The 18,532-nt window shown below is 47.3% G+C and overlaps 1 protein-coding gene across 2 annotated transcripts; it reads left to right on the plus strand.

Annotated features, from left to right (window-relative positions):
• The first annotated feature begins 471 nt into the window (after positions 1-471).
• On the plus strand, positions 472-17,847 carry Bbs1 (Bardet-Biedl syndrome 1). 2 transcript variants are annotated; one of them, XM_015503163.2, is made up of 17 exons: positions 472-547; positions 834-910; positions 1,024-1,058; positions 2,106-2,381; positions 2,906-2,952; positions 3,067-3,105; positions 3,188-3,260; positions 5,719-5,850; positions 7,136-7,242; positions 8,514-8,634; positions 8,790-8,948; positions 10,030-10,099; positions 10,568-10,726; positions 13,627-13,760; positions 14,660-14,794; positions 15,411-15,497; positions 15,745-17,847. In XM_015503163.2, exons 1-17 carry the CDS (start codon positions 501-503, stop codon positions 15,829-15,831), a joined length of 1,785 nt encoding a protein of 594 aa, XP_015358649.1. In that variant the 5' UTR covers positions 472-500; the 3' UTR covers positions 15,832-17,847. The 2 variants fall into 2 exon arrangements, with proteins under 2 accessions (XP_015358649.1, XP_048663638.1); XM_048807681.1 differs by having other exon boundaries at positions 16,350-17,847.
• The last annotated feature ends 685 nt before the right edge of the window (positions 17,848-18,532 follow it).

The following is an 18,532-nucleotide window of genomic DNA, read 5'->3' on the forward strand; positions in this document are numbered from 1 at the left end:
CCAGGATGCAGAGTCACACATAGGACGATTTTAGCAGCCCTCCTTTACTACGTTTCTTGCACTTTAAATTATTCCAGAAGCCTAAAAACTAGAAACTGGCAACTTGGGTCAGGATACTCCACGCTGTCCCTTAACCCTTGTGTTTAGTTTCCCGAAGCCTGAGCCTCTACAGAAAGGCAGCCTCTTCAACCAGGTTAACCTTGTTGGTGTTCAAAGCCTATCAGGGGCTCCTCTCCAGGCCTCGAAGCCAGAGACCCCTGTCCCTGACCCAGAGATTGCAGGAACCAGAAGCCATAAAGCAAAATAAGAGAGATGAAGAGACTGTGCCTCAGCGCGTCGCACTAGCGTGAAAGCCAGTGCGTTCAGTATGGGGTCTCCAGGCTCTGGTCCGGAAAGCTTCTCCCCGGAACCCTTGTACACGCGCTTCCCCGTGCCCGGGCGTGATTGGACGCTGCGCCGCGGGGGAGGCGGGGCCAGTTGCCTAGACGACGTCTGCGAAGATGGCTGCTGCGTCTTCACCTGATTCCAACAGCGGCCTAGCTGAGAGGTGAGGGCCGGGGTTCTCAAGTTGTCCTTTCCCACACGTGTAACGAGGGTGCCTTGGCCGCCGGACTCCGGGATCCTGCGGCTCTTGCGCAGCGCTGACAGTCCTGGAAGGACTCTTGGGAGAAAGGAAACCGTTGCCCTAGGAGCGCAAGTGTGAGCCGCAGGGACCGGGACCCAGGCGTTCAGAGCTCACTGCACTCCTCGGTCTCAGGCACTAACCAGCTCCCCCAAAGTTTCCTTACCCTCGCGTTGAGACCCACTCCCCAATTCCCCCCCCCCATTTCCAGCAATGAGGCCAATTCGAAATGGCTGGACGCGCACTACGACCCCATGGCCAACATCCATACCTTTTCCGCCTGCCTGGGTGAGTCTCTGGAATCAGGAACCCCTGGTGCTAGGAGGGTGCGGGAGTAAGATTCCATGGCGAAGCCTCTGGGATTTTGAGACTCTGATTTATGGTCTTTTTGTTTATTCCAGCCCTGGCAGATTTGCACGGGGACGGAGAGTACAAGGTAAACCAGTCACCCCAGCAGAGTTGGGGGTGGGGAAGTACCCCAAAGTGAGATTTTTCTGTTGGCTCCAAAGAGACTTAGCATAATCTGGAATGCACGTGTACAGTGAAGAATGCACTTTTAGGGCTAATTTTATTTTTGCTTCTAAAGTGAAAGGAACCTATTGGTTTTCTAATCCAGATTGAAGAAGTTTGTAAAGCACAACAGAATGCTGTTGGGGATTCTGCCAAGACGTGCTTCTTAATTTAGTTACCTTGACATGATTCTTTGCTGGAAGAGCAAATTGCTTAGCTGGGGGCAGACAATAAAGTCTGGAGGGAAGTGAGAGTTTTATGTTTATCAAGAGACCACTGATTTTAGGATTGGCCATGAGGTGATTTTTTTTTTTTTTTTTGTGCTGGGGATTGAACCCAGGGTCTTATGCATGCAAGGCTAGCACTCTACCAACTGAGCTCTATCCCCAGCCCTAAGCTGATAATGGGTTTATGGGGATTCGTTGTACAAGTTTCTCTACTTTTCTTTGTGATTGGGAATTTTCCATAATAAAAAGGTAAATTTTAAATTTAATTTTAATATAAAGATAATAAAAATACAAATAAATAAGTTTTTAGCCCAGTGGTAGAGCAATTGTGTATTATGTGCAAGGTCTTGGATGAAAGGGGGGAGACAAAAAGAGATGAATAATGAATGGATAAATAAAAACATCAGCTGCCAGCTATTTCTTACCAGGTTCTGTAATTCATTATCTCATTTGGTTTTCACCACTTGTATCATGAGGTAGGTGTTTCCAGCTTGGCCGGAATGCCTCACACCCAGTCAGGGAGGTGCCCAATCACGTGCGAGAATGGCTTCCCACAGGAAACCTGAGCTCTGAAAGGTTGATTAACTTTCCCAAAGGCACAGGACTTATAAGCCTGATGGCAAGGCCTTTTTTTTGGTATGAGGATAAAGAAATGAGCATTAGTAAAAAAGGCCCAGCCCAAGAAGAGGGTCTTGGGAGAGATCTCTTGGACCCTGAGCCTGGAATGAACAATCTTTTCCCTGCAGCTGGTGGTGGGAGATCTTGGCCCTGCTGGGAAGCATCCCCGTCTGAAGGTGCTCAAAGGACCAACAGTGCTGGCAGAAAACCCATTGCCTGCTCTGCCAGCTGCTGCTGCTGCCTTCCTCATGGAGGAACAACACGAGACCCGGACTCCAGCTCTGGCACTTGCTTCAGGCCCTTGTGTCTACATATATAAGAATCTTAGGCCCTACTTCAAGTTCAGTCTTCCCCCTTTATCTTTAAACCCTCTGGAACAAGACCTTTGGAACCAAGCTAAGGAGGTAAGCAACATTGGGCATGGGAACAAGAAGGCAAAGATGGCATAGGGTGAAGAGGGCCAGGCTCTGAGCTGGAAGAGTGGGCGCATAGGTGGGCCAGTTGTGGGAGGTTGGCCATAGTTCATCTCCAACAGCATCAGTGGTGGCCCTTCTGGGTAAGCTGCTGGTTCAGTCCCTAAGCAGTTGCTCCCAGAGAGGCATTCAACCAGGGCTTTTGAAGAGCAGAACTCAGAGAATCCTCTGCATTAGCCACACTCTTGCCCATCTGTGGAGTGAGGGAAACCAAAGAAAGAAGTGGCCCACAAGAGGAAAGTAGGGCACTAGAAGCAGCAAGAGTAAGGGATTTTGAGGGAGGATAATGTGGATGGCCTTGGCCCCAAGGCTGGATTCAAATCAAGGAAGTTGGGGCTCAGTGCAAGAAAGTTGGGAGGGAAGTAGAAAGGAAGAGGAACCCCTGGAAGTGTGGACTCCCTGAGGACATGGGTGCTGGAGCTCACAGGCTCTTCTTTTTTCTCTTGCTTTCACAGGACCGGATAGACCCCTTGACCCTAAAAGAGATGCTGGAGGACATCCGGTGAGAGCCCACCTCCCCCATGACCCCTCCCACTCCCACTCCTGCATCCCAAAGCTCTGACCCTTAGGGGCCATTCTTCCACCAAACCTGCCATACTGGCCACTCTTCTTGCAGGGAGAAGGCAGAGGTGCCTTTGTCTGTACAGTCACTCAGGTAAGGATCCTAGGAAGAGCCAGGGGAAGGGAGTGGCCATGGACTGAGCTGGGAAATGCACATACCACTTCTCTGTGTCCAGGTTTCTGCATCTAGAGCTGAGTGAAATGGAGGCATTTGTGAACCAACACAAGTCCAAGACCATCAAGCGGCAGGTAACACTCCTTTCTTCCTTCCTTCCATCCATCTATCTGTCCTTTTCCACCCCCACTCTGGTATGGGTGCTCACCATTGAGCTGCATTCCCAGCCCTTTTTGTTTTTTAGTTTTGAGACAGGGTCTTGCTGAGTTGCTCAGGCTGGCCTTGAATTTGTGATCCTCCTGATTAGCTGGGGTTATAGATGTGTGCCACCATGCCTGGCACCCCCTTCTCTTTTTATTACCCTGTAAAACAATTTACTTTTTTTTAAACCATATAACATCAGTGGCAAGTTCTACAACCAAACCAGACCAGTTTGAGTTTGCAGTTTCCTTTCCAGCCACACCACATATATAAAGTCATAAAACAGCAGTACCTTCTACATGTACAGTTAATAGTTACAGCTTTTAACACATAAATATATAACCTTATATAACTTGCGTATAGCTTTTATTTTATTGAGGGTAAAGGTATTTTTGGAAAATAAGGAGAAGTGTAAAGGGGAAATGTAAATGACTCTAATTTCACTAACCAGAGATTATTACTCTTACCATTTTGGTACATTTCCTTCACAAATAGTCCTGTACATTCTGCTTCCCTTGAGTATGTAACATTAAATTTTGAGCCTCAAATAATCTTCAAGAACTCCCATTTTTAGGCCCAGGCACAGGGGTACACATCTGGAATCACAGCTACTTGGGAAGCTGAGGCAGGAAGATCACAAGTTTGAAGTCTCAGCATCTTGGCAAGATCAAAATGAAAAGGTCTAAGGTGTAGTTCAGCAGTAGAGCAACCCTGAGTTCAATCCCTAGTACTGTAAAAAAAAAAAAAAAACAAAAAAAACCTTTATTTTTAGTAGCTCTTGATTATTTCGTTGGTTATTAGTTAGTTTATGTAACCATTCCATCTGAACATTGGGCAAGAAATGCTTCCCTTTTATTCCCTCCATATTTTTCATGGGACCATCCACACCTGTAGAGGCCACCTTAACTGAATGTGCTGGCCAACACATGCTGCGCTGTTAACATGATCCTCAGTTCTGTGAGAATCATTGCTCGTTCCTGCTTATCAACAGCTCAGGTCTTTAGTTATTAGCATCTTTGAATACTCTTCAAACTGAGAAATGGATTAATTATCTGGAAGAGAAGGGGACAATTTTCCCAAGCATGTGTTATGGTTAAGTGACTGGGAACACTAATGTCCATCCATGTTTCTGTGACCTTTAATCCTACTGTGTGCTGAGAATGGTCCCTGTTTTTTGTTCTTAATGATGATCACACAGTGGGCAGCTAATTTTTCCAAAGAAAAATGTTTTGGTTCTGCTAATATTCATGTGAGAAATTCCTTAGAAAGGGAGCATCCTTTTTCTTATTTGTTGTCTAGTTTTAATTACAAAAGAACATGTGCGGGCTGGGCATAGAGGCGCAGGCCTATAATTCCAGCAGTCCGGAGGCCAAGGCAGGAGGATCTCGAGTTCAAAGCCAGCCTCAGCAAAAGCAAGGCACTAAGCAACTCAGTGAGACCCTGTCTCTAAATAAAAAACAAAATAGGGCTGGGGATATGGCTCAGTGGTCAAGTGACCCTGAGTTCAATCCCCTGTACCAAAAAAAAAAAAAATTGTCCATTGTAATCCTAAAAAACCTCCATGATTTCATTGTCAGAGATAAACAGTCTTTGTATTTGAGGGCTTAACTTTTCAGCAGTTTTTTGTTGTTGTTTGAGACCATATCTCAAAATAAAATTTAGAAAGGGCTCTCAGTGGGAGAGCACCCTGGGTTCAATCCCCAGTACCATTTTAAAAAAAAAAAAGGAGGAGCTGGGGTTGTGGCTCAGCAGTAGAGCACTCCTCTAGTATGTGCAAGGCCCTGGGTTCAATCCTCAGTACCACATAAAAATAAATAAAATAAAGGTCTTGTGTCCAACTACAATTAAAAAATAAATATTTTTAAAAAAAAGGAAAGAAAAGAAACAGGATCATGATACGGGATCATATAATGTGCCCTTTTCACATTGAAGTATATAATCATTGCCTTTCCTTATGTATAAAATCACAACCCAAGGCCTGTGCATGGTAGGCAATCACTCAACCACTGAACTAGACCCCCAGCCCTCTTCCAGCATGTTTATATATTTTAAATTGTGATTTTACAAACATGACTTTACTTATTGTTTTTCTCTCCCATTAGAAGCATTCCCTATGTCATTGAATCTTTTAAAAACATAATTTTTAGGAAATGTCCACGTTGATTTGATCACAGAGATAGCTCATAATTGACTTACTGTTTCCTTTTGTTGTTGTGAGGAAGTTAGGTTTGTTGCATAAACATGTTTACACATAAATCTGTCACATCTCTGATGCTTCCTTGTCGTCCTCGTCCTCCTCTTTCTTTGCCTTCTTTCTTCCTTCCTGTGACATCAGGGATATCTGGGGGATGGTGTAAGATTCCTTGAGTGACCTCTAGAGTCCTTCTGCAGACAGTCATCACCACCATGATCACCTTGAAGAAAAACCTGGCTGATGAGGATGCTGTGTCATGCCTGGTGCTGGGCACTGAGAACAAAGAGATCCTAGTACTGGACCCTGAAGCCTTCACCATTTTGGCCAAGGTCAGTGTTGGGTCTGACTGACCCTGGGAACACCCAAGATCCAGGCTACAGTCCCTCCCTTTTCTCCCACATAGTGCTGGGTAGGACACATTCACTGTAGAAAAATTAGAAACTATTGATAAACATGAAGAAAAAAATATTTGAATTCATATCCCCAAATCCCACCACCCACAGAAATCTACTATTAAAATTTTGTCCAGATACAGTAGTACCTGCCTTTAATCCCAGTAGCTCAGGAGGCTGTGGCAGGAGGATTGCAAGTTCAAGCCAGCCTCAGCAATTTAGTGAGGCTCTAAGCAACTTAGTGAGACCCTGTCTCAAAATAAAAATTAAAAAGGACTAGGGATGGTTCTGTTGGTTAAGCACTCCTGGATTAAATCCCCAGTACCAAAAAAAGAAAGAAAGAAAGAAAAAAATTGGGGGGGCATGTATCCTTCTGCCTGTGGTTGGAAAGCAGGAATTTTCCCCACTTTCTGGATAAGGAAGCAGGTTGGAGACAGTTTCTTATATGGATATAGATATATAACTTTACATGTTTATAAAAAACAGGATCATGGTTGGGCATGGTGGAGCATGCCTATAATCCCAGCAACTCAGGAGGCTGAGGCAGAAGGATTGCAAGTTCAAGGCCAGCTTTAGCAACTTAGTGAGACTGTATCTCAAAATAATATATAGAAAGGGCTAGGGTTTAGCTCAGTGGGAGAACATCCCTGGGTTCAATTCCCAGTACTATTTTTAAAAAAGAAATTTAAAAAAACAGGATTATAATATAGGATCATGTAATGAGCTTTTTTCACATTGAAGTATATGATCAATTAAGGATATGGTCATATGATTAAAACCACATCAGCCTTTTTAAAGGCCACACATATCCATTATCTAGAGTAGCCTAATTTAGTTAACCTGCCATCTGTTGTTGGGCACTTAAGTTGCTTTCATTTTTTTCACTACTAGGAACACCAGTGCAGTAGACATCCTTGCCCGAGCATCTTTGGGTGCTTGTAGAGATACTGCCCTTTGGCTAAACTCTATTCCTAGATGCAATAGAGTTTAGCCAAAGGGATAGACTAAAAGACTTTTGCTACATATTGCCACGTTTCCCTCCAGAAAAATTATATGAGTCTAACCTGTGACAAGCAGGGAGCAAATGAGGAGACGGGGAGTTTTGACAAGGAAGGAGTTACTTGAGATAAGGAAGATTTTTAGATGACTCAAAGGAGTTACTTCAAACCAGGGAGGGGCTGGGGCTCTGAGAAAGCAGGATGTTTGAGCCTCTTCTTTGCAGATGAACCTTCCCAGCGTCCCAGTCTTCCTGGAGGTTTCTGGCCAGTTTGACGTAGAGTTCCGGCTTGCAGCTGCCTGTCGAAATGGGAACATCTATATCCTGAGAAGGTAGCCATGGTCTCCGGGCCAGAGGAATGTTGCAGAAACCTGTTTTCTCGGGGGGTTAGCAAGATGAACAAGGGGGCTTCGGGACTCTGATATGGGAATGAAAAGAGCTGAGAGTTTTATAAAGGAGACTGAGCCCATGAGCATAGAGGGAATATCTGGAGGCTATGAGACAAGGACTGGCAAAGCAGGAGCCTGGTGAGGTAGCCACAATAGGTGAGCAATGCAGTCAGAAAGCAAGGAAATAGGAAGTCTCTTGTATTTGTTATATCAATTTATAGTGTATGTGACACTTCCTTATGCATTAGTTTGATATTTCATGCAACATTTTTAAATTCCCGAAATATTTATTGAGCACCTACCATTTATTAAGCACTGTGCAAGGAATCGGGGCTATGCTCATGAACAAAACACTATAAATATGGTCCCTTCCTTCATGCAAGAGGCATGTGTTAAAGTCAACAAACCAAGATATTCCAAATTAGATGAGTGTATGGAGGAAAAATGCAGGCTTATTGGGAAAAAGTACCAGGTGATCAGGAATGCCCATCCAGGGGTGAGGAACCAGTTGCTCAAAAATGTGAGGAAAACTGGGCCTGGTGGCATATACTTGGAGTCCCGGCTACTTGACCAGGAGGATGGCTGAGCCTAGGAGTTCAAGACCAGTCTGGGCAACAGAGTGAGGCCCAATCTCAAAAAAAAAAAAAAAAAAATTAAAAATTAAAAATTACTCTGCTGGCCAGAGAGTAACTAGAAAGAGGCCCAGAGACCAGTGGGCTGTCAGTCATTAGATAGGCCATGATGTTGACTTGGACTTGGTGATAGGGAAATGTAGGACTTTGCCTGTGGTTGAAAGCAGGAATTTTCCCCACTTTCTGGTTAAGAGAAGCAGGTTGGAAGGACAGGAAACTGGCTTCTACCCAGAGAAAACTCTTCATCTTTTTCTTATAAATTAGTAAACTGCCCAAGTCTACTAGCACTGGCTAGACAGTCTAAAATAAGCTCAGTGAAAGCTCTGTGCAATGTCAAGCTATCATATAGGTCACCAGAGTAAGGGCAGGAGGGAACAGGGTAGAGAACTCACATGATGTTTTCCAAAGTCACACATCTACTAACGCAGGAGAGGTGGAAACAATCCCCTGGGCATCTGCTCTGGGGCCAGGGTTCCTCTGAGGTTAGGCTGGTTAGGCTGTGGGGCTTAGAAGGAGAAGAGTCAGCCAGGGATTGGAGAGGAACTTTCTCTGGGGCAGTATAAATGTGTCTTTATTCCGCAGAGACTCCAAGTGCCCCAAGTACTGCATTGAGCTGAGTTCCCAGCCTGTGGGGCTTGTCCGGGTACACAAGATCCTGGTGGTGGGCAGCACCCAAGATAGTCTGCACGGCTTTACTCACAAGGTGTGGCCTCTGGCAAGCCCCAGCCCTTCCACACATGTCCACCCCAGTCCCCTTGGCTGGAAAGACCTCCTGGCTTCTCCTTTCCCACAACTTCAAGCCACTTCTTCTTTCTACTCCAATCCCTGAGCCCCTGAAGACTCTGTGTTCCCTGCCAGGGTAAGAAATTGTGGACTGTGCAGATGCCTGCCGCCATCCTGACCATGAACCTCCTAGAGCAGCGTTCCCGGGGTCTGCAGGCTGTCATGGCAGGGCTGGCCAATGGAGAGGTCCGTATTTACCGTGACAAGGCTCTGCTCAACATCATCCGCACCCCGGTGAGTCCCACCCTGGCTTCAGCGTCTGTTATTGATCCCTCCTTGCCCCAATCTCACTTGTGAATATTTTTAGCTGCCTCTCCTGACAGTATATGGAAGCATTTCAGAAACATTTTTCAAGCACTTTATATGTACAAGTCACCATTTAGGGTGGTGGGGGGGTGTGTGAAATGATGTTTTCAGGGAGCTCACAACCTACGGGAACAACCAGCACTCCAGACGCAGCATGTGAACACACAAGGCGGCCTGCAGCAGAGCAAAGGCTGGAAAAGCAGAGAGGGGCCAGTGACCAGGGGAAGGAAGGGGAAAGGTAGACAGGAAAAACTCATGGGACACTTCACAGAGCAAATGGCCACTCACCTGGTAAATTAGTTTGCTAAGTTGACAAATGGAGGAAGAATATTCCAGACGGGGCATCATGAACAAAGGTTGAGAGTCATGAAGCACTCTGATGGAAGAATCCAGGAGGTTTGATGAGGTTTGGAACAGAAATTTTTATACTCTCATGAGTCATTAAATCAATTTAGTGGATTACAATCAGCAACATTTTAAAAAATAGGATAGAAATTTCAGAGTGTATCACATGTGAAACCATTATGTGTAGGTATAAATTATCCTGAGTCTCACTATAAAATCTGAAAGCAACAGGTTTGGGCCTTCAGGTGCTGTGAGGGCAGGTGGCTGGGAGAAGTACAGAGGAGAAAACTGGTGGATGAGGCTGGTTGGAGTCTGATGTCAAAGGCCTAAGTGTTCTGATAAGGAGGACAGGACAAAAGCCATTGGAGGTTGGTTTTCACAAACGCAACAGACACAGCATTACGAAGGACAGAGTGGGGTCAACAATAGGCTGGAGGACTGATTAGGAGACTACCCCAGAAGTCAGGGCCAGTGGTGTTTGGTCTGGAACTGTGGCCATGGCAGTGAAGTTGGAGAGGAGATGGGAAATAAGTATTTTGGTGGCAGCATTGCCCCCAGGCCTCTCCTCACCTCTCACCTGTTTTATCCAGGGTTTTCCTCATCTTCTCCATCTTGCTTTTCTCTCCAAGATGTTCCTCAGCTTAACTCTGATGTTCCCATATAGGATGCAGTGACCAGCCTTTGTTTTGGCCGCTATGGGCGGGAGGACAACACCCTTGTCATGACTACTCGAGGTGAGAAGACTCAGTTCTGTCAAGGACATTGGCATTGGCATTGGAATGAAGGAGACAGGCTGGAGAAAGAGGAGAGAAGGAGGTGAAACACAAACAGACCCAAATATGGAAAGATGGGCCTGCAGACACATCCTGTCAGGGTCTGAGTTGCCATTCAGACAGCTTATTAGTACTTGGATGCTGCTGCCCAGAGGCCAGGCTTAGGTCGGGTCGTGTCTCCACAGCAAGTATTGTAGTACCTGCCACAGTGCTAGGAATGTCTCAGTACTCCACAAGGAGCTGCTGGGTGAATTAATGGTAGAACACTATTGAGACATATTGCGTTCCTTCCAGAAACTGAGTCTTGTCAGAAAGACAGACCTGTATAGAAATGGCTCTCTATTAAGTTGATTGTTTTGGGCAGAGAGAATGGGAATGTTGAATAGAACTGGGGAGGACAGATCGGTTTCTGTCTGTTCACTTCCTGAGGTGGTGGCCTGATAATTAAGATCCTGAAGCGCACAGCAGTGTTTGTGGAGAGCACAGGCGAGGTGGGTCCCCCACCAGCCCAAGCCACAAAACTTAATGTGCCCCGAAAGACTCGGCTCTACGTGGATCAGACACTAAGAGAACGGGAGGCTGGCACTGGTAAGACTCCCCCTCTTTCTCCTCCTCCATTGTTCCCAACAGCAAAAAGTGGGTGGATGGTTCTCAGGTACCCTAGGCAATCAGGGGGACCTCTGCCAACCCAACAAGTCTCATACCTCTACAAGTCAGGGACAGCATGGGAGGTGCACCTACCTACATATCATCGTTGCTCAAGGGATAGGTGCCTTTAAAAGTTGGAGGGGCAGCAGTCACTTCTAGCTGCAAGTATTTTCAGAGTAGAAACTAATGAAGATTTTCTGCTTGTTCAACTTTCCCTTTTCATTCATTCATTACAGGATCATGCCAAGCCTTGTGCCAGGTTCCTTAAAGTAGGCTAGTCCTACATAGGAGACTTCATGTTGTATGACAGGAATAGGAGTTTCTGTGTGCTGTTGACACACATAAGGCAATAAGGAATATTTGCCTGGGAAACAATAAAACCTTTAGAGAGAGGTGACATTGACTTAATGCCAAAAGATAATTACAAGTCCACCAGACAGTGGGGAGGGAAAGGCAATTTAGGCAGAGTCTGGGATAGAAGCTCAGGGCCCTAACCTGGATTTAAGACAGCATCTGCCATGTAGCTGTAAGGCCAGGAGGCCGAGTGGCCACGGGTAGCTGGGGAGGCAGGTTGGAGCCAGTTCCCAAAGGGCCAGGAATGCAAAACTACATTCAAATGTGTGTTTAGGGCATGGGGAACTGGCAAAGAGGTCAAGTAAAAAAGAGCAGTAACTCTTCCTGCTAAGTTTTTTAAAGGGATCTTGGTCTCAGTTTGAAGGACAAATTGGAGGACAGAGAAAAGAGCAGGCTTTTATAACCTAGAACATGTAAGTGATAATGTAGCAGAAACATAAGTAGGGAGTTCTGAAAGGTAACCAGATGTGAAGTATTCAAAAATCACAATCTTTTGTATATACCAATAATATCCAATTGGCAAACATAATGGAAAAAGTTTCCATTTAAAATAAATCCCTAGAAACAATGTAACAAGAAGATGTACAAAGCCTAATAAAGAAAATTATAAAACTGTCTTCAAAAACATGAGAGGCCACCTGAATGGACAGACTCACCAAATCTCAGGGTGGGAAGACACACTGGTAAAATTGTCAATCCTTCTAGAATTAATCTAGAAATAGCAGAGTTACAGAAAAAATTCCCATGGGGTTCATTTTAAGGACTTGATCAGTTGATTCTAAGAGTAAATCTGAGAACTTTGGGAGGATAAAAATGAAGGAACTTACCCTATAAGATTGCAAATTAACTACAAAACTGTAGGAGTTGATGGTGCTGATGTGGAAGGAGACAAAAGTCATTTAGGAACATCCTGGAAGTTCAGAAAAGGCCTTGTATGTGTGGCAAGTCAGTATGTGTTAAAGGTGTCATTTCAGATTAGTGGGGAAAGGCACAACTGTACAAACACCATGATTAGAGTCAGGTACAGCGCATACACAAAGTCCCAGCTACTCTGGAGGCCAAGGTGGGAGGATTGCTTGAGCCCAGGAGTTAGAGGCCAGCCTGGACAGCATATAGAGACTCTGTTTCTTAAAAAAACAAAGTACAATTAGAATAACTTGCTTCTAAGGGAATTATATGAATCACAAAAGTTAATTATGGTTAGGTTAAAAATAAATTGGGGCTGGGGTTGTGGCTCAGTAGTAGAGTGCTTGCCTCACTTGTGAGAGGCACTGGGCTCGAGTCTCAACACCAGGTATAAATAAATGAATAAAATAAAGGTCCATCAACAACTAAAAAAAAAAAAAAAAAGTTTAAAATAAATAAATTGTGGACTGGGGATGTGGCTCAAGTGGTAGCACACTCGCCTGGCATGCGTGAGGCACTGCATTCGATCCTCAACACCGCATAAAGATAAAATAAAGATATTGTGTCAACCTAAAACTAAAAAGTAAATAAATGAATAAATAAGTAAATTGTAAAACTACTAGAGGAAAAAGGAAAGATAAATAAGTGGGATAACATAAAGATGCAAAACTGGGGCTGGGGATGTGGCTCAAGCGGTAGCGCGCTCGCCTGGCATGCGTGCGGCCCGGGTTTGATCCTCAGCACCACATACAAAGATGTGTGTCCACCGAAAAAAAAACTAAAAATAAATATTAAAATTCTCTCTCTCTCTCAAAAAATAAATAAATAAATAAATAAATAAAATAAAATAAAGATGTAAAACTTCCAAATGGCAAAAGGCACCTCACACAAAATAGAAAAGCAAAAACAGACCAAGATGTTGGGTCTGGACAGAGGAGGACTGGCAGGAGCAGGGACGGGGGACTCTGGGGGCAAGCTGAGGAAGAGTTAGTTACCTGCTCTTACCAAAGGGTTAGGGTGAGGGGTAAATCAAGGTGGCCTGGGGGACAGTGATGCAGTAACTGGGGGAGGATAGTGAGGCTGGCTTCCACAGTGTTGAACTTGAGGTGTTATAGGACACCCAGGGAGAGATGACCATGGGGCAGTTAAGCAGCTGCAGGCCTAGATGCCCAGATGCTGTTGGAGACAACACACAATGTGGAGGGACATGGGAATAACAAGGTCCCAGTTCATAGGGGCCAGCAGCTGTTGCACTTTGGGATGGTCAGAGCCAAGACAGGCCCTGGGTTGTCTGGGGGACAAAGAAATGTAAGAGAATGAGCCAAGGCCCAGAATCCAGGAAACACTAGCCTTTAGAGCTGAACAGAAGGAGACTAAGATGTGCAGACAGCAAGGTGGTGGGAGAACCAATGGAGAGGAATTAGAGCATAGTCCACAGCTGGGTCACCAAAAGGCTAGGCTTGGCCTCAGTCCTTCCTGTCCCACATTCCCAGCCTCTGCAGGTCCTGCCCACTGCATCTATCTCACACCCTCCCCACAGCAGCCTCCCTCCAGCCTCAGCCTTCATATTCTCTTCACAGCCATGCACCGGAGCTTCCAGACAGACCTCTACCTGCTGCGCCTCCGGGCAGCCCGCGCCTACGTGCAGGCCCTTGAGTCCAGCCTGAGCCCCGTGTCGGCCACAGCCTGGGAACCGCTCAAGCTGCATGCTGTGGTGAGCACCCAGGTGTGGGCGTATCAGGGCCAGAGGGCAGAGGTCAGGAGGGCCACACAATTAAGCCCCCAGAGCCAATGCCATGGAGTAAACCCCAGGCTCCCTTTCTCCCTCCATATCCTCCTGGGAGAGCTGCCTTCACCGTCTTGCTTCTTGTACTGCCCTCTTCTGTGGCTGGCCACAGAAGGAGACTTCCTCTTCAGCCCCCTGGTTCTGTGTTGTGCTCCTAGACATGGGACAGGGAGCACAGAGTGTCACCTTGGAACATTTCTTCCCAGGAGCCTCAAGGGATCTAATGGCATAGAGTAGAATACTGTTTGCTTCAGTAGCCATAGGACCGCCTGGTACAGAGAAGGGCCAGCCTGGTCTGGCCATAGGCAGTATGCCTGGGCGTGAGGGAGGAGAAGCTCACACATGCCCAAATTTGAGTGACCACGAGGCTACAGCCAGCTCTCAGTTGGTCCCTATGTGTATTGTCTGCTCTACCCAGGTTTCTAATCACTTAGTTCCTAAAGAGAGTGGATAGATATAGAGGAGGAAGGGGTGACAGAGGAACTCAGGGTGCGAGGGAGAAAATCTCATCTACCAGGACAAGGGTGGGAGGTAGAACAGGCCTGGGGAGCGGGCAGGAGCAGCAGTGAAGACAGGAGGGAGCTGGGCCATGAGCCTGGCTGGCTTTGCCTCCACCTTGCTAGGTGGTCTCATCGAGGCCCTCTCCTCTCCAGGCCTCTGCTGCCCCGTCTATCTTCTGTGCATTTTGATGAAGGCAGATAGATAAAGCACTAGAGCAGTTGTTGGGATAACTTGAGGACACTGATGAAGAAGCAGACAGGGCCAGGCTCCTGGATTCAGTGCCCAAAGCCCTCAGTCCTGAGGGCCTTTTCCACCCATCCCCACAGGTCCAGGGCCTGGGGCCCACCTTCAAGCTCACGCTTCATCTGCAGAACACCTCAACAGTCCGCCCTGTGACAGGGCTGCTGATCTGCTTCCTGTACAACGAGGCACTCTATGCCCTGCCTCGGGCCTTCTTCAAGGTACTAGATCTCCCCTTAGCCCCGCCCACAACCCGCCCTGAGTCATGGGATACAATAGGTTAGGGCAGGGTCTTGATTAGATGCTCACCAGTCCGCAGTAGGCTAGTAGGTGGCCAACAGACCAACTCAGCCAGACACCAGGTGGGCATCTGGAAGGAGCACCAGGCTTTGCCTTTGCCACCTTTTTCCCAGTCTAACAGGCCCAGGAGCCATACAGAAGGTGGTAGGGAATAGCAGAGCCTGAGTCCTACCTACCTGTCCAACATTGTTGGTGGCCAAGAAGCCCCACCCTGCTTCCCAGCTGCTCCTGCTACCAAAAGGGATCCTCTCTACTCCAGAGAGTGTCATCACAGAGCAAAGGGTCTGCTTTTCCCCAACAGCCCAGGTTAGAAGGAGAAGAAACTTAAAACTCTGGAATGTAGAAGAAACAGCCCTGGCCTTGGTAGGATCTAGGTTTAACCACAGACCCATCATGTGACCCTGGAGCATTGGCTTCCCAGCACTGCACCATGGCCTGGCCCACCCTGAGAAATCCTGAGACACAGCTGATGGCAGGCACAAGCACATTTTGTGATCTGCCAACTAGTAGCTGGGCATCCTCTGTCTCCAAACCTAGGTCCCCTTGCTGGTGCCAGGGCTCGGCTACCCTCTGGAGACCTTTGTGGAGAGTCTCAGTAACAAGGGCATCTCAGACATCATCAAGGTAAACCATCCACTGGTACTTCTTGGAAGGTGGGACCTTGGGGAGGTCAGTAAGGGTAAGTATGGACAAGGCCCTCAGGGGCTGCAGGGTGGAGCTATGGTAACTGCACAGTTGAGGCCTCCCCCCTCCCTATCCCTTCAGCAGAGCCCTAGTGGCCTGCAGTGCAGACAAGCAGGCTTGGCCTTTGCAGGGAACAGAGAGCAGGGGTCCAGGTGTATGCCCCAACTCCATGGCACCTCTTCCATAGGTACTGGTGCTCCGGGAAGGCCAGAGTGCACCCCTGCTGAGTGCCTACATCAACATGCCTGTGAGTGAGGGGCTGGAAGCCGCCTGAGCCCTGGGCCAGTGTTCAGGCCCCTGCCGAATGGAGTCAGCAAGATCCATCAGCCACTTTCACTGAGCTGGGTGGGTTGGGCCACTCCCCATGCAGCAGTGTGCTGGGGCGCCAGCTTCCCACTCCTCTCCTGAGCACCCCCTGCTCACCACTCCTGCCATGGGGCTATAGCAGCAGCTAGTGAGTATAAGAAGGCCTGGCTCCTTTCTCAGAACATGCCCTGGTATTGTTCCAGAGGCAGCTTCTGCTGCCCACTGCCTCCCAGTACTTCCCAGAAACCTCACCCAGTCCCAAGGAAGAGTTCTGAGCTGTCGAGATGAAAAGAGGACACTGACTCTTTTTCTTTTCCACTTCCCTCTGGCACCCCACTCACCTCCTGCTGCAGGCCAAGGCCAGAATTGGATGAGAGCCTGGCCTGATAAGTCAGAGGCTTTTCTTGGGTGAGACTGAGCCCCCTGTCAGCCTGGGGTTCCACTTTCTGTTCAGCAACCCACCGAAGGAATGCCATCTCCCCATAGGGCACCTTTACAAAGGCTTGGACCCTGCCACCACCTCAGGGCTCCAAGGCCCCACCAGCAGGTTGCCAGAGGAAGAAGTGGCGCAGGAGGGCAGAGGGTGCCCATGTGCACTCCCAGAGACCACACAGCATCTGCTCCTGACCTGGATGCTCATGCTCAAAAAGAGCATCTGTGGAAAGAAAAGTGGAATTAGGTAGAGCAGAGGCAGGCAGCACCAGAAGAGGCATTTCTGGGATTAGGGGAAGGGCTGGGGAGACAGAAGCCCTAAAGTGCCCATCAGACTGCCCTTCTGTGCCTGGGAGTCCAGATCAGCCCTGAGGGTGGAAAGTTCACTGGGCAGCAGCCAGAGAAAGAGAATTGGCTGGCACAGAGGTGAGGCTGGAGTTTAAGCAAAGGCTCAGTTTAGACCTAAATGCTCAAAACCCTCAAGCCCCTCATGCCTGCTGAGTCCCTGGGAAGTCTTGCCAGTGCTCCTCACAGGCCACAGGAGTCACCTGGGAGCCAGCAGCCTTGCTCTTGGGAACCTACATCTTTCCCCATCTGACCAGGTGTGGCCTGATGTGTGGCACACGGCTCAGGCTTGCAGGAAGTAACGAGATTCCTCTGTGTTTCCGGTCTCCCCTCATGTAAAATGAGGCAGTTTCTGAACTGTTTTTAGCTCTGACACCCCATGGGCTTTGCACCCCCTCTGGCAGAAAGGAGGAGTTGGCCCAGAAAAGTGATACTGGACAGGAACAACTGCACAGCTTTTGCCCTCAAGACCAAGGTCTCTACCAGGCATGGTGGCCCACACCTGTAATCCCAGCAACTTGGGAGGCTGAGGCAGGAAGATCACAAGTTCAAGGCCAGCCTTAGCAACTTGGTGAGACTTTGTCTCAAAATGATAAAGGGCTGGGGATGTGACACAGTTTATGCACCCTGGGTTCAATCCCTAGTACCCCACCCCCACCCCCCAAAAAAAAAAAAGAGAAGACCAAGGGCTTCAAACTGGTTGCCACTGTCTGCCTCTCTGCCCAAGACACAGGGTGGACCCCAGCCCTTCCAAGGAATGCATCTGGAGCCAGGTTAAGAGGCCACCGGTTTGGGCCAAAGAAAGAGCCTTCCCCCTTCTCCCCACTGCCCAGCAGACCACCTGGGTCAGGATAGTGAAGGGTTTCTACATCAAGCCAGCCCAGGCACAGTGGAAATAGCAGAGGTAAAGAAATGAAAAGATATGGAACGGAGGGTGTCACTGTCACTCTAGTCTCAACCTGCAGAACCTGGAGATGGAAGGGCCTGTCCAAGGGGGTAATGAGCCCATCATTGGAGTTGTGTGCACAGGGTGTGGGCTGTCATGGGGCAAAGTCATGTATTAGCCAGAAGACCGTATAGTCCCTTTTACCCAGGTCATACTGTGAACTGCACTACGAACTGTGTGAACTCAAAACAAAAACATCTGTTTTTTTTTTTTCATATCTGTTCATTATGATGAAAGGAAAGACCTATGTTTGGCACCTGATGTGTTTTATAATACTATCCTATTAAATATGTGGGGAGCTGGGGATGTGGCTCAGTGGTAGAGCACTTACCTAACACGTGTAATGCCCTGGGTTCGATTCTCAGCATGGCATATAAATAAATAAAGGTTTAAAAAAGAGAGAGAGAGAGAGAAATATATGGAACAGGGGGCTGGGTTGTAGCTCAGTGACAGAGACTTGCCTAGCACGTGTGTGGCACTGGGTTCAATCCTCTGTACCATATAAAAATAAGTGAATAAAATAAAGGTATTTATCTAAAAATAATTTAAATTTTGCCTAAAAAACAATTTAAAAAAGAAAAAAGAAATATATGGAACCAGGTACTATGGCCCATGCCTGTATGACTCAGGAAACTATGGCAGAATGACAAATTCAAGGCCTGCCTGGGCTACTTAGTCCTGTCTCAAAAAAAAAAAAAATAGACTAGGATGTAGCTCAGTGATAGAATGCATCTGTGTTCTGGGTTCAACCCCCAGTGCTTCAAAAATAACCAAACAACCTTCCACCATCACAGAATAAACATACAAAAACAACTAAGCCTAGTTCTTTGCCACTTTATAGGGATTAATTTTCTTCCACTTTCCAATAGCTTATTTCCATCTGGGACGTCACCAGAATCACCTATAATGTCCAGTTTACTAGGATGCACTTCTACTACCCAGTTCC

This window comes from Marmota marmota, unplaced genomic scaffold (assembly GCF_001458135.2).
Source record: "Marmota marmota marmota unplaced genomic scaffold, marMar, whole genome shotgun sequence".
NCBI classification, from domain to species: domain Eukaryota; kingdom Metazoa; phylum Chordata; class Mammalia; order Rodentia; family Sciuridae; genus Marmota; species Marmota marmota.

Coding starts and splice junctions, on each gene's coding strand:
- Bbs1 (XM_048807681.1), top strand. CDS start 501: ATGGCTGCTGCGTCTTCACCTGATTCCAACAGCGGCCTAGCTGAGAG. Junction 7,243..8,513: donor AACATCTATATCCTGAGAAG/GTAGCCATGGTC, acceptor TTTATTCCGCAG/AGACTCCAAGTGCCCCAAGT. Junction 8,635..8,789: donor TGCACGGCTTTACTCACAAG/GTGTGGCCTCTG, acceptor GTTCCCTGCCAG/GGTAAGAAATTGTGGACTGT.